Raw genomic sequence first — 16,447 nt, forward strand, 5'->3', positions numbered from 1 at the left:
TGATATTATGCAGCGCCTGAAAATAGGCTAACTTCCGCCAACATAACCAACGTGACCACTTGCTTGCACAGGGAGCGTGCGCTTTCCATTGGAAGTTACCTAGCTGGGACTATTTTCAGGCGCTGCGTAACTTTTCATTTTCCGTCGGTCTTAGTACACTATGTAACTGCAGAAGAGTCAAGTTTTAAATAGGAAAAATATCGAAACTCTTTAGACCGTTAGCATCTCGCTCAAAAATGACCAAAGAGTTTCTATATTTTTCCTATTTAAAACTTGACTCTTCTGTAGTTACATCATGTACTAAGACCGACGGAAAATGAAAAGTTGCGCAATGATATTACGCAGCGCCTGAAAATAGTCCCCAGCTAGCGAGATGCTAACGGTCTAATCAGATTCAATGATCTATGCTAAGCTACAGCTAAAAGTGCTACCGCCAGACCCGGAGATCGGCTGAATGGATTCGAAAACGGTAAAACTCAACTGTTTAACTCTAGGGGAGTTGGAAAATGAGCCTATTTTCAAAAATAGTGGAGTGTTCCTTTAATGATGGAAATAATTTCATAATGCATAAAATCTTAATAGACTCATTAATAATAAAAATGTATAACTATACATTTAAATAACATTTTAATAATTATTATTTTATTATAATTTAATTCAAAAATATTTTTATAATTTACTTATAAAATTAAATAATTCATATATTTATATTTTATAATTAAATATATTTTAGAATTTAATTATAAAATAAAATCATTTTATATAATTTATAATTTTATAATTGTATTATTTTAGGGTGAAATAGGAACCCAGACATGAGATTAACATTAATGCTAACTAGGCAGTAAAGGCAAAAAGTTTAAAAATGTTTAGGTTTAAAAAAGTCAACACCTTTCTTTAATCTAATATAGCTGACCTTGCATCAGGCCAGATGAACCTTTACCATAAAAGCCATCAATTTAACATCCAGAACAAACAGGAAATTCATACACATGCATCCATATTTCCATTTTTGCAAGCGCTGCAGCTTATATCCCATTCCCCAGGGGTCTTGTTTGTCAAAACATGGTCATTTTTATTATAATTTATGTATTAATATAGTATGATGTCATGTATGGATTGTGTCTGCCTCTGAGCCAATCAAAGAGCTCGAGACCTTAGCGACTGATGACACATAATTAGCATTGAGCCCCGAGACAAAAGATTCAAACTGTTGCCATCAATAAGGGTGTCTTTGCTATTGATTTAATTTTACTGCACAGACCACACAAAGAGCAGACAAACATTACAAAAGATAATGACCTGCAAGAGATTACACAACATGTATCATTCAGGGTGGACAGTATGACCACATTCTTTTATGATAATATCTGTTTTTGTACATTCCAATGCCATTCCATTAAATACTTCACAAATTAATCATTTGGAACTTGATGGATGCAAACCAAAAGATCAGATTAATAAAAAGACGAATGTAGAAATGACTTCAGCCTGTGCGTGCAGCCAAAACTTCAAAACGTCCCGCAGAGGTTTCATGAAAAAAAAAAAACACGTGAGCTTAAAATGAAAGGGAACAATCGTGCACTAGCGGATAAACACAGTCACAAATGACAGGATTATTTCACTCTATGGAAAATAAAAAGAAGGGAAGAGACTTTCAAGTGTTCAAAAACAACAACAACAATGAGAGTTGAGCTGGATAGAGGAGTGTGACCGGACGGAGTGAAGGGAAGATAGAGGGCATTTCCGTCCGGGCTCTGGGAGGTGAGGTGAGAGTCTGCAGGGCTTTGAAGCCGCGCAGATTAGTAACACGGCACTGGTCGCAAGGTCGAGCGTGAAATCTCTCACTTTTTGGTGTAGCGCTGGCGGCGAACAGCCCTTCTTCTTTCTCTGCCTGACAAAAACACTTCCTTAACTTTCCATCACTCGTGCTCCTTTTTTTTCAGAAGGGAAACCATCCTTGTACCCCTGAACTCACCTGCCAGCAGTTGCTATTCTTTCCCAAACTACTCGCTTTACACAAACACACAGCGACTCCAATCACAGTAGAACTGTTTTCCTGCGCTCTCCAAACCACTTCAGTCCCCTTTTTCAATTTGTAGAAAGAAAAGCAGCCCTAACAGTATCATTTAAACTTTGATCCATAACAACTTGTGCAGAACCAACCAGAACCACTGTGCAGAAATAATAAGCTATCATCACTATATGCAAATGAACTGTTATAATTGGCCACACATGTAGAACAAGTAACAATACCAGTTGCACTAATGTGTAAATTTGTTCATATGTGACCCTGGACCACAAAACCAGTCATAAGGGTCAATTTTTTTTTAATTGAGACTTATACACCATATCAAAGCTGAATAAATAAGCTTTCCATTGATGTAAGGTTTGTTATACATATTTACATGATTGAGAAGGTTTCCTGTATTTGCTATTGCTTAGGTTCAATACTGTAAATAATAACCCTATCTGGACAACCTGAATCCCTGACAATATTCAAGAAACGTCTAAATACTCTTCTCTTCTATGTGAATGTCACTGCATCATATTGAAGCCCGTTTCCACCACTGAACAAAAAGTAAAAAGGCCAATTGCGACTTTTTATCTCATAATTCTGACTTTTTTTCTTGCAACTGCGAGTTTATATCTCACAATACTGACTTCTGTTCTCAGAATTGTGAGATAATAAATCTCACTTGTGAGTTATAAAGTCCAATTCTATGGAAAAAAAAGACTGACTTCTTTTCTCAGAATTGTGAGACAAACTCACAATTACGAGTTATAAAGTCAGAATTGCATGATATAAAGTCGCAACTGCATGTTATAAAGGCATAATTGCGAGATATAAACTCACAATTGCGAGAAAAAAAAAAGAAGTCAGAATTGGGAGATAAAAAGTCGCAATTACCTTTTTTTTATCTTTTATTCAGTGGCAGAAACAGACGTCCATAAAATCTTACTGAAGAAAACATTTTCTTTTTATAAAACGGATAGTTCCGGTCCTTGATTCTAATTGGTTGAGCCGCGTTCGAAGCTGTTGTAATTACACTACAAACATACACATTTGTTTACTTCTGTGTGTTGCTCGGCAACCACTTTGTTGGAACCTCAACTGTTTCTGAGGAACTACATTGTTTGGTGGAAGAATACTGTTTTTATTTATATCATTACACTTTATTTGCTCTGTTTTATTCTGTAAAACCTTACTACGTATATGGAATAAACGTTTTATAAAAGCAATAATCCCCGTGAAGCGGTGGTTTACAGTGAATTTATAACAGCTAAGGGGGTTTTAAGCACGACACGAAGCGGAAACAACGCCCCTTAGCTGTTATAAATTCACTGTAAACCACGGCTTCTTGGGCTTATTGCTTTATTCTATGCTTTCACTATTTCTTAATCCCTCTCTGTTCAAACTTATACTATTCTGGACAATGTTTGAAACTTTGTACTGCAAGCACTTTTGTGTTTTTGCGTCATTAAAATGAATCGCTTGTGTATTCCTCATTTGTAAGTCGCTTTGGATAAAAGTATCTGCTAAATGAATAAGTGAAAATGTGAATGGACTTGGGAGGGAGATTGCATTGTACTGTAAACATCAGCGAAATCTTGTTTTCCATGACATATCCCCTTTAAAATTTTTTTTAAAAAAAACAAGTAATGAAGGATGCAAACGTTTGACTTACACATCGCTCTGGTGCGTATAGACTCGGTCGAATAGCGCCTCTGGAGCCATCCATTTCACCGGCAGACGACCCTACAGACATCAATAGGAGAAAAGGTCAAAGACGCTCAACACAACAACATCCAGACACTGCGCCACTCACATCTTCATCTGTACCAGACCCTTGTTAGCCTGGAATTTCATTAAGCCCCAAGCAGCCAATAATGACTGGCAATTAAATCCTGTTGGGATGTATCGCCGAACTCTATTTTCCCTCCGGAGTCATTGTGGGGTTATAAATTGAGGCTGGTGGAGAAGATACAAGAGTCAATGGCGTTTGAAGTGCTAGATCCAATAAGAAGGGCCCCGAGTTCAAAATCTCCTGGCTCACAGTGTTTTATTTAGACAGAGTTGAACTAGTGTAATTGAATCTAACCCCAGTCATTAATCAGTCATCAGTATCTCTCAATCTGGGCTTTGCTCGTTGTTTTAATAATGGCAAACAATATTCATGGCCAGATCTTGGTGACCTTGATAAGAACTAAGAAATAAATTAGGACTAAAGCTGTATTGATGAATAAAGTAGGGCAAAGTCGCCACTTACATTAACTTCTCTTTTGTAAAATCCAAGTTCTACCTGTTAAAGATTAGCAAGCTATATTTTTGGACATGGTTGCTGGTTTTCTACTGGTCCAACCAACTCTAACCAGCATGATACAATTGATCAACTATCTATATCAACTAACAACCAGTAATTACTACTTCCACTACTACTTACTAACTAGATCTAATTGATATAAAAATGACCAACTAGAATCATGCACAAAAAGACTACGAATGTTTAAGTAATTAAATAAGATCAATTCTGAATTCAATCCAACTGATCAACCATCTGTGCCATCCAACAACCATAAACGACCAACTAGAATCATACACTATAAGACTAGGAATGTTTAAGTAATTAAATAGGGTCAATTTTGATTCCATGTTGATCTTTCGTGAACATTGACCCAAACATAATGATGATAACGATGCTATCAATATTCACACACTCTTCCTCTGCCACGTCTGATGACCTAAACTCTCAGATGAGTGAATTACAGCCTAAACAAGCATCTCAGATGGGCTAGAGACTGGTATAATGGTGGGAATGCGAGTTAAAGCTGTGCTGATGTGTTTAGGTTTGTCACTAACATTTCTTTCTCATGAGCTTGAACAACAAGCTTTGGAATAAGAGAAGAGGGCAGGCCCAAATAAGCAAAGAGCTGAAATCACTTTACACGCCGACTGCCTGGGAATCTGCAAATCATGCCAAGACTGGCGAGAGGAGGGAGGGATGTGGCAGATAAACAGATGGGGAAAAAAAGAAGAAATGAAAGAGAGAAAAGGTAAGAGAACAAAGAAAGAGATGGCAGGAGGCCGGAAGGAGTCGAGCGTGAATATGACTGTATAAAGCAGTGGTTCCCAACCCTGGTCCTGGAGGCACCCCAACACTGCACGTTTTGCATGTCTCCTTAATCAAACACACCTGATTCAGGTCATCAGTTCATTAGTAGAGACTCCAAGACCTGAAATTGGTGTGCCAGAGAAAGGAGACATGCAAAATGTGCAGTGTTGGGGTGCCTCCAGGATCAGGGTTGGGAACCACTGGTATAAAGGATGCTTCAAGACCCAATGAGATCTAAATCAGAGTTTTGCAGCCATTCATATGGTTGTGTACACTTAAACATTGACAGACTTAACATTTAGTAGATGCATTTTATTTAATTTTCTTTCTTATCAGGAAAAATGAACCAAAAGTATTGAATTCAAAATTAGAAATAAAAATGTCCTTCTCCTACACTAACGTTAACAAGTTTTTTTTGATAGAAATTAATATTTTATTCAACAAGGATACATTAAATTGATCAAAAACGACAGAAAATACATTTATAATGTTACAAAATACTTCTATTTCAAATAAATTGTTCTTTTGTACTTTCTATTCATCAAAAATCCTGAAAAATAGTATCTTGGTTTCCTTAAAAATAATAAATAGCACAGCAGTTTTTATCATTAATAGTAAGTAGAATAAATGTTTTTCGGGCATATCAAATAGATTTCTGAAGGATCATGTGACATTGTAGACTGGAGTAATGGCTAGAAATTCAGGTTTGCATCACAGAAATAAATTCTATTTAAAATTATATTCAAACAGAAAACAGTTATTTTAAACTGTAATAATATTTCATAAATTTTACTGTATTTTTAGATCAACTAAACACAGCCTTGGTAAGCAGAATAGACTTTTTTCACAAACATGTGTATGTCTTGTCTCAACTTCCTATTTAAATATCAACACAACTAAAAACTAATGGAGTGTCATTACATGCATCTATAAATTTCAACAAAAGAATGCATAGCGAGATGAAAATCAACAGGAAATGTGTTTTGACTAAATGAAACTCCTGATGAAATGAAACTCACATTTGTGGTCTTTTTATAGTAATCTATGTTGTGGACGTCTCTGGCCAGGCCAAAGTCTGCAATCTTCATAAAGTTGCTTTCCGTGACCAACACATTCCTGGCAGCCAGATCCCTGTGTATACACTGCCACAGAGATGAAGAAAGATAGAAAGAACATAAATCATCACGACTTCATCTTAAAAACACAGACAAAAATCACACGCAGACAAACAACACAAAGGTTTTAGGTGCATTAGGGATAAAGCGCAGGGCGGATCCGCGCGTGAGAGTGTCTGAGGCACGATAAGACTCCGTGCGCATTCCAGACGTGAAGAGGAGCGTGATGACAGTGTTTAGTTAGCATGTTCGCAGTGAGAGCGCTGTGACCGCGCACATCTGCTGGGATTCATTGACTGTCTGTCTGAAAAATGCTGCATGAATCTAATTGGACGGCTGAATGCTCTTTAAACAAATGTGCACGTGAGAATAAACTGCCTTAGAAATGCTTGTTATATGCTAAACTCTTCAATTTACATTCTATAAATAATTTAGCGAAACCACTAGCATCAAGTCTGGTCCATTTGTGTTTAGACTTGTGCCGGTAGACGGTAATGCGATATATCACGGTAATGAATATGCACGATATTGTTATCGTGGGCACTTCTAAATACCGTGAATAATTATATATTACAAATTATTTAGAATTTTGAATGCATTTTAAGAATACTTTTCCCACCAACTGGTCAAAATGCACAACACCGCTGTATGCTGCATGAAAGACGCTTGCGCACTCTGATGTAAACAAGCGCGAGCGAGAGGCACATGGCGGAACATGTGAGAGACGCACTGAATGAAAGCGCACTTTCACTCTCTGACAGCATTAGCAATTAATCGCAACATGAGAATTTGATACCGGCATATCCCTATTTGTGTTTATTACGGCAAAGAAGAATAAGCCACTTGGAGACTTTTTTAAAAGTGACGTTAAGGGACAGGTATACTCAGAATATACAGGCGTGTGCAAATGAAACCCTTGAATATCTTTCAAAGATTTGACGGCTTGAACCTTGCAAACTAGTTTCTTATGGATAGTGCTCATTTTAGCAGCCTGAGAACATGCAACATTTTTCCAGGCAGACTGATTAAAAGCTTGCAATTTTCAAAAAGTGCTTGCCATCTTGCATGTCCATTAGGGATTTAAAAGACAATTAATATTCAGTAATATTAGCGATTTAAGTACATCGCATGAGAACAAAATTTAAACTGAATTTAGATGACACTAACTTTGCAAAATCAACACTGTTGCTGAACTACACTGAATCAACACTAAACTGAATTGAGCTGAATAAAGACTACTGTTTGTTTTTACAGCTTAATTTAAAATGTTTCATAATTGATGAACTTTGCAACATTGACACTGTTGAATTGACACATTGACACTATTGACACATTGAAGTAAACTGAGCTATATAATGCCACTATTATCTTCTGTACAGCTGCTTTTTCATAACATTAACACTGTTATTTTGCTGAAAATGTGCTTTGACACAATCTGTATTGTATAAAGCGCTATATAAATAAAAGTGACTCGACTTGGTTAGAAAGATCATAGAGATCTGAGGCTGTGACCAGCACCATGCAAAGCCTATGTAAGTGACATTTATAAATCAATAAGTGATGTTAATAGTATGCATATATGCTGTGCATGTGCAGATACCTTCTGTGAGGCTAAATACTCCATGCCACGGGCTACTTGATAAGTGCAGGACACCAGATCTTTGAAGGTGAGAGGCTCATCTGATACTCGGGCTATATCGTACGAGTACTCCATTCCTGGGGGCCGCCGGGCCCTCAAATACTCCCGAAGGTTTCCCTTAGATGCATACTCTACTATGACATATAACGGACCTGAGAGAGAGAGAGAGAGAGAGAGTGTCATCCCACTGTTCGGATTGTTCACCCAAAAATGAAAATTGTGTCCTCATTTACTCACCCTCATGTTACTACAAACCTGTATGTATTTCTTTCTTATGTGGAGCACAAAAGAAGATATTTTGAAGAATTTCATAACCAAACAGCTGCTGGCAGCAATTGACTTCTATACAATGGAAGTCAGTGGCTACCAGCAACTGTTTCTTCAAACTATCTTTGTTTGTGTTCAACGGAAGAACATAGAGGTTTGGAACAACTTGAAGGTGAGTAAATGATTTTATTTTTGGGTGAACGATCTCTTTAAAATGAACCAGACTGGCACTTGCCATCCTGTGTGCACGCTCCCAACAGATTGATGATGTTCTTGTGTCGGCCAATCATCTTCATCATCTCCATCTCTGACACCAGGTCAGAAAGATCTTTCTCTGTTGCATCATCTAGAAAGGTTAAAAAATAAAACACAAATAAACATAGTGTTCATTGTACCCACTCAACAAAATGTAATCTGCTTTTTTAGGAAAAATCCTAAAAAATAAAGATTATTGGAGCACATTTTACAAGAAAATGCTATATCATCCTTTCTACTTCGAAATTTAGATTCTGTAGATTTTTGTAGCATATTTGTAGCATATACACATTATACATAATACAAAAGCAGTATGAGTGGTACATTAGTATGCCATACATGCCAGCGCACCCTATATGAGTAGACTGGCCGGACTGTCTGTCTGTGTCTCAGTGTAACTGTCTGTGTGGTTTAGTGTTTCACTGAAGAGCCGCCACAGAGCTTTCCTTTCATTTCCTCACAATTAAAAAGCGTTTCTTCCATTTAGAGTAATTACCTTAGAGACAGTCGCCTTTTCATTACCTGCCTGCTGATCACTGGAGCGAACCTGACACAATCCACTGACCGCCATTCCGGTCTTATCTTACTGCAGTTTCTTCTGCTAAGAATGCTGTGCACTCTTCCTTCCAAACCAGATTCATCAACGTTTCAAGAACTTCTCTAAAAATTGTGTTTTTGTGAACTAAGATTCTGTTCGATACTTTACAGTGGCCCAAAAAAATGTATTAGTGTTATTTTAGAATTATTCATATACTTTTGTAATAATTGATAATATTTTGTGTATATATATATATATATATATATATATATTGTATATATTTTATATATATTTTGACAATAATTTTTAATATTTTTTAATGTTTTAAATGAGCTTTTATTTTTATATTTTCAGTTGTCATTTAAATTTTAGTCATTTTGTTATATGCTTTAATAATTTTTATTTTTTTATATTTCTATAAAGCTTTACTTTTTATTTTAAAATGCCATTTTCATTTAGATTTGTTATTATATTTCTATTATTATCTATTTATATTCTATTTATATTTATATAAATCTTTATATTTCTTTGTCTATAGAGCTTCATTTAATTTTAAACTTCAGTTTTCATTTTAATTTTAGCCAGTTGAGTCCTCTGCACAATGTGACTTTGCTGCAGCCTGGAATTGAACTGCTGGTTTCGTCTGGCCAGAGGAGAACTGGGCCCCCGACTGAGCCTGGTTTCTCCCAAGGTTTTTTCTCCATTCTGTCACCGATGGAGTTTTGGTTCCTTGCCGCTGTCGCCTCTGGCTTGCTTAGTTGGGGACACTTAATATCCAGCGATATATGCATTCATGACCTCTAGACTGGACTATTGTAATGCACTGCTAGGTGGTTGTCCTGCATCTTCAATAAACAAGCTACAGGTAGTCCAAAATGCAGCGGCTAGAGTCCTTACCAGGTCAAGAAAATATGATCATATTACCCCAATTTTACAGTCTCTGCACTGGCTACCTATTAAGTTCCGTATCAGTTACAAAATATTATTACTTGCCTATAAGGCCCTTAATGGGTTAGCTCCTGCGTACCTTACTAGTCTTCTACCACGCTACAATCCATCATGCTCCCTAAGGTCGCAAAACTCTGGACTTTTGGTAGTACCTAGGATAGCAAAGTCCACTAAAGGAGGTAGAGCTTTTTCGCATTTGGCTCCCAAACTTTGGAATAGCCTTCCTGATAATGTTCGGGGTTCAGACACACTCTCTCTGTTTAAATCTAGATTAAAGACACATCTCTTTGGCCAAGCATTCAAATAATGCATATCATAATCTTGTACTGCAGTTATATCTGATGCACATTATTATTCTTTAGTTTGTGTTAAACAAATCAATTTTGCTTGTTTGGAACAGCAGCTACGCTAATTGTGTCCCTATTTGTTTCTCTGTTTTTGCCACGGGATTGACATCCCGTGGTAACTAGGATTTACACAAGCTTCAGTCTGGATCCAGAACACCTGAGAAGAGATGATGCCAACCCCTCAGAGGACCTCAGATGATGCCAACCCTGAAACAACCCACCAGATCCAGTCTGTATCCAGATCAGATGGTCACTGCAGTCACCCGGATCCAGTACATATTCAGACCAGATGGTGGATCAGCACCTAGAAAGGACCTCTACAGCCCTGAAAGACAGTGGAGACCAGGACAACTAGATGAGCCCCAGATACAGATCCCCTGTAAAGACGACCCCTTGTCTCAGACGACCACCGGGACAGGACCACAGGAACCAGATGATTCCTCGGCACATTGTGCCTTTGCTAGCCTGAAATTGAACTGCTGGTTTTGTCTGGTCAGAGGAGAACTGGCCCCCCGACTGAGCCTGGTTTCTCCCAAGGTTTTTTTCTCCATTCTGTCACCGATGGCGTTTTGGTTCCTTGCCGCTGTCGCCTCTGGCTTGCTTAGTTGGGGACACTTCATTTCCAGCGATATCGTTGACTTGATTGCACAGATACTATTTAAACTGAACTGAGCTGGATGATGACATCACTGAATTCAATGATGAACTGCCTTTAACTGAAAATTTAGTGTTTACTATTGTGATTTTGCATTATTGACACACTATTTTCCTAATTAATGCTGTACAGTTGCTTTGACATAATCTGTATTGTTAAAAGCGCTATTTAAATAAAGGTGACTTGACTTGACTTTAAGTTTTAGTCAATTTGTTATTCGCTCGTCATTTTTATTACTATTATTTTTATATATAGCTTTAATTTATTTTTTATTTCAGTTTTAATAATTTAGTACTTCAACTTATTTCAGTTAGTTGCCAGTGCAAACATTTTTTTTGTTTAATTTTTTTCTTGTCATTTTTATTACTTTTATTTTTATATATTTATATATAGCTTTAATTGATTTTTGTTTTTATTTCAGTTTTAGAAATTTAGTACTTCAATTTATTTCAGTAAGTTGCCAATGCAACTCTTCTACTTTTTTTTTTTTTTTTTTTTTAAGTTTAAGATTTTCATTTAGTAGTTATATTTTATTTCATCTTCTTTTCAATTTCCGAAAAAGATTTTTCATAATTCTAGTTTTTGTTAACAATAACAACACTACTGATTAAAATGATAGTTCCTTTCAAAAATATAAAATAGTAAATCTGTACCAGATTTACGAAAATATTTTAAACAATGCTTCAACTGTTTTTGTCGACATATTGAAAGTCAATGGGGTTCAAAACAACACCAGACCCCATTTACTTTCACTGTATGGACAAAAAATACCAAGATATTCTTAAAAATATCTTCTCTTGTGTTCTACAGAAGAAAGAAAGTCATATGGATTTGAAACAGCATCAGTAAACAACGCCAGAGCGTTAATCATGTTTTTCGAGGCCAGTAATTAAGCCAGGTGTAAATGGTGAACGTGCTCTTGTTTCAAGTGTTTTCTCCGCTGCAGCCCTGTCCCCTCGGCCCTCTCAACATCCTTTAAAACTTCTTTTGAGCTGCTGGCTCCCTCCCCCACTCTCTTTTCTTTCTTTCAGCGTGAGGGTCTTTCTTTGTGCAGGTGAAGAGCGAGAGCTGTGCAGCTGGTGAGCACCGGGTCAGCTATGCGGCCTCTTGACCCGAGCTCTACCAACATCACTCAGCACCAACAAATAACCCCGCGCAGGCCTCCACAGTCAAGACTTCCTCTTCCACTTTCTCCCTTTCTCAACATACGCACATTCTCAGATCATAACAATACCTTAACTAAAAGTTGCACCCAATCAAAACACTCTTAGCTTATGTGAAGTAGTTTTTTCATCTGCGACTGGAACGATTAGGGAGAGGCCATCATATCTGTATAATGTATAATCTGTATCTGTATATTATATAAATGTCTGACATTTGGCCAATTTTGAGATAATTGTGCCCAGAATCGTCTATTCCAAAATCCAAATTCCAAAAATAACATTTTATTTTGACAAAAAAAAAAAAAAAGAATTAAATGAGTTGCCGATATCTAGAGCTCAAAATGGTTTAAGATATATAAGTATAAATAACAAAAAGGAGGTCTACAACAATTTATATAAATGTAATGTACAATACAAATGTAATTACTAATAATATATAATAATATATCATTATATACACACACATATATATAAATTAAAAATGTCAAATAACTGTAAAAAGAATATTTATAATAACAACAGTTTATATGAATTTAATGTATACAATACAAATGTATATTAATACATTTATGTAAATTAATATTTTGATATGTGTGTACAAACACACACATAATATAATATAAATAACTGTAAAATAAATTATAGCTATACATATTTTGTTATATTATTTTAATTATTTTAATACATATAAATAATTGTAAAATAAATTATATATATTTTTTAATTTATATATATATATACATATATATATATATATATATAAAATATTAAATATTGAATCATAAACACCATGATTCAACAAGAAGTGTCTTAGCGTGTTGCTGGGATCATAACACACTATTGTTTTTGTAAAAAATTTTCCATCTTTTCACTGATACTTTAGCCTCATAGGGTCCATATGACAATATTATTCTGTCTGCATTGTGATCTGCCTGTCTGTCTGGTGTTTTTGCAAGATTGTTGAGCTTTTTTAGCAACTGCCTTGTCTGGGCAGGTAGACATTATTAGAGTGTTTGCTTCCCGTCATCTTCAAACTCTTTGCTTTTCTTTGAACAGTCCACTCTGTCTTCTGCATGAAACAGTCTAAAGAGTCCAGTCTGTTGTTCTGTAGAATATCACATGTGAATTGTATCTGTCTGCTGAGCTGGTGTGATTTGTAGCTTGTATCTGCCCAGCTTTGATCTTTCACTCGAGTACCATCCGTATATGAACCAGTAGTTTTGTGATTCACAACATCAGAGGAGTAGCTCCCTTGTAAAAAGCAATGTGAACCATTCGAAAGGTGACGCCCACATCAATTTATGAGCTGATGAGGTTAAAAGTCAAGTAATTCCCACCATCCTACATCTGATGAAGCCATTAGTGGTGAAATGTTTCAAATAAATTAAAACAAATGCAAAAATGGACCAGTTGCACACCTTCAGATACTGTTAACATGCAAGTAAACTAAGGGTAAATGTTGATTTAGGACACTCACTAGGGTACAGTTTTACTCACATGAAAACGAATCCATAAATATTTACCTTTCAGCATCTTGACAGCCACAGTCACGGCCTCTTTAGGTTTGTCCTTGTCGATGCCCAGAGCTTCAGCCATCACAACCTGCCCAAAGCAGCCCTCGCCAAGCGGTTTACCAAGAGTTAACCTGCACAAACAAACACAAACATTACAGAGAAACCCAAAGCTTTTGACAGAAGTTATTATGCCCATTTGCATGAGCATTTCTATCCATCCAGACAGACGTTTTCATTCTCTAGATGCGATTATGATGCCAAAAAATGCTGTCCAGTTTGGAAACATTTTGCATTAGCGACATTTAACTGTATATCAGAGCTGCATGTGTTGTGTTTACTTAACTCGTAGGTGTTAAGTGGATGCCCTTTGCCTTCCACTGCAAAGCTTACATTAGACATTAGTGAGTGTGACAGCCGAATGTCTGGCTGGGAGATCTAGAGTTACGGTCCTCTGGGGTGAGTAACAATATGCCCTTTGGGGATTTAGAGACTTTCTTAAAGAGTGCAAGAGAAGGCTAGATAGAGGGGTTAACGCTTGACTAGCGCGCTCTGGTCAAGTGCAAAAAAGAGCATGTTTCAGGAGAGTGTTGTAACGTATACATCAGTTAGGAGACTACCACCTTTTCTCAAGGGGTAAAGTGTTTTATTTCTGTGCAGAATAGCAAAAATAATGACTGTTTTCAAACGCTTGTAGTGTTCAATCAAACAGGTAGTCCCCAGTCTAATGCCGACATATGTATATATATATATATATATATATATATATAAGCTGATTATGATTATATATAAACATAATCAGGTTTTTGTCGAAGAGTCTATTTTATTGCATTAAGGTTTTACAGCATTAAAAAAAATTATTACATTTCACAAATAATTACAAAGAAACGGCAAGTAACATTAAATTAAACAAGAAATTATGAAATAGAAAGACTGAATTTTCTTGTAAAACTTACTCCAATAATCTTTGTTTTATTCACAACTTCGAAAATATGTTTTATTACAGAGCATGAAACAACATTAAAATAACTTATTTTATTTATGAACCAACTCTTCTTTTGAGAACAGCTCCAAAATTAGCTTAAATTCATCGAATGAAATTTTGGGGACATTTTCCAGCTAATTTGTCCCTTAATTAGGTCTAGTTTGGAAGCAAACACACCCTCACACATTAAAACACAGTCACACACACTTCATCTTCATCCCTCACGATAACTGTGACATTCAACCTCCTGCCCTGCCAGTGGCTCTCAGTCAAACTTTGATTGGCAGGAGCTGGGTATGTCCCCGGCCCCCTCCAGCACTGGGCTATGTAAACATTCACACCCGCGCTGGGGCCCGGGTCCGATCTGAGGCAGTGATAACACAATCCCCCTCTGTGCCGTACGGTCAATGGCGGCCTCTCTCTACTCCAGCCCACCACAGATAATCAATGTTATGTTTATCCTCCACGCCGACAACAAACGCTAACATTCCACAGTTTTCGGCCCAACATGCACCGTGGGGGGATGCACGTCATGCGGGGATGAAGACAGCAGTCCAAGAAAAAAAGAGAGAGACTTAACTAACTTAATAGCTTAAAGTTTGTGCTAAAAGGGGATGGTAGGAATGCACAAAACAGAAAGTTTGGCTCAAATCAATTAAAATGAATTAATTAATGAATAATAAATATTGTATGTATATATGTATAATTAATTTATAATAAATAGTTAAAATACTTTACTGTTTTAAAAACTGTTAAAAATTGATTTTGAAAAATCTAGAATTGATATGTTTCCAGTCAAACTTAGGAAAATATTATGTACAGTAAAAATACATTATAATTATTTATTATATTATATATAATAACAATAATTTAAAAATGTACATATAAGACTGATTTTTTTAAAATGATAAAGAAATTCTAGAATTTATATGCTTCCAGTAAAATTATCAAAATATTATGTACAGTAAAAATACAGTTATTTCTAATATACTATATATAATAAATATAATACAATTTTTCAAACATTACTGTATAGTATTTTTGAAACTTAAATAACAATTTACTGTTTGAATTGAAAAATGTAGGCCATGAATATTATCTAATTTCAATAGTAGAACATTTTTAAAAAAGAGAGAAAGATAATATCGGGCAATATTGATAATGTTATCGAATGAATAAATTTTTTTTTGGAATGGAACAAAATCTTTCCTTCCATTAAGTCTTGCGTTCTTCCAAAAATACACGTCTTAGCTTGTCTGCCCAAAGGCAACAATTCCTTTAGTGGGTGTGAAGTTCAAAAATACATAAAATAGTGCTTCCCTTCACCTATAGAATGAGCATTAATGGCCATTAGCTGTGAACATGTAAGAACTGTTATCCACTAAATCATGAACAGCTTAATCCTGCAAAAAACTGAGCAACTCCACCTGTACTTAGTGGTGGACAGTAACGAAGTAGTTTTACTTCGTTACTGTACTTAAGTACATTTTTCAAGTATCTGTACTTTACTGGAGTAGTTTTATTTTGAGTAACTTTTACTTTTACTTCACTACATTCCAAAGCATAAGATCGTACTTTTTACTTCACTACATTTCATAAAACATATCGTTACTCCTTATAATATAAAAATAAGTCAATAATGTTAGCTGATGCTAACTGTCTAGCTAACGAGCTTGCTGGTGCTAAATTGAGGTAATTTTTTTAAATAAAGTCCAAATATTTTTATTCAACCACCTAGATAGATTACATCTGAGGGAAAAAGATATGATGTGATGTTCAGAACATGGCAACTACAGTAATTATCAAAGTGGGTAGTGATGCCCTCTGGGGGCATTTGGCCAGGGGTGTTTTTACACCACAGACAAGGTTTGAGAAGAAAAAAATCATTATGAAAATCTAATTATATTTTC

The 16,447-nt window shown here is 35.9% G+C and overlaps 1 protein-coding gene across 9 annotated transcripts in view; it reads right to left on the bottom strand.

Moving 5' to 3' along the window:
• Positions 1-3,685: 3,685 nt before the first annotated feature.
• Positions 3,686-16,447, bottom strand: part of LOC107733347 (fibroblast growth factor receptor 2-like) — a 45,016-nt gene continuing 32,254 nt past the window's right edge. For all 9 annotated transcript variants that reach the window (XM_016544939.1, XM_016544938.1, XM_016544937.1 and 6 more), the window contains 5 exons: positions 13,565-13,686; positions 8,371-8,481; positions 7,830-8,020; positions 6,134-6,256; positions 3,686-3,760 (listed from right to left, as the gene is read on the bottom strand). In XM_016544939.1, the coding sequence (XP_016400425.1) occupies positions 3,686-3,760; positions 6,134-6,256; positions 7,830-8,020; positions 8,371-8,481; positions 13,565-13,686 (622 nt within the window). The remainder of the gene's footprint in view (positions 3,761-6,133; positions 6,257-7,829; positions 8,021-8,370; positions 8,482-13,564; positions 13,687-16,447) is intronic.

This window comes from Sinocyclocheilus rhinocerous, unplaced genomic scaffold (assembly GCF_001515625.1).
Source record: "Sinocyclocheilus rhinocerous isolate Xijiao unplaced genomic scaffold, SAMN03320098_v1.1 scaffold790, whole genome shotgun sequence".
In the NCBI taxonomy this organism is placed as follows: Eukaryota; Metazoa; Chordata; class Actinopteri; order Cypriniformes; family Cyprinidae; genus Sinocyclocheilus; species Sinocyclocheilus rhinocerous.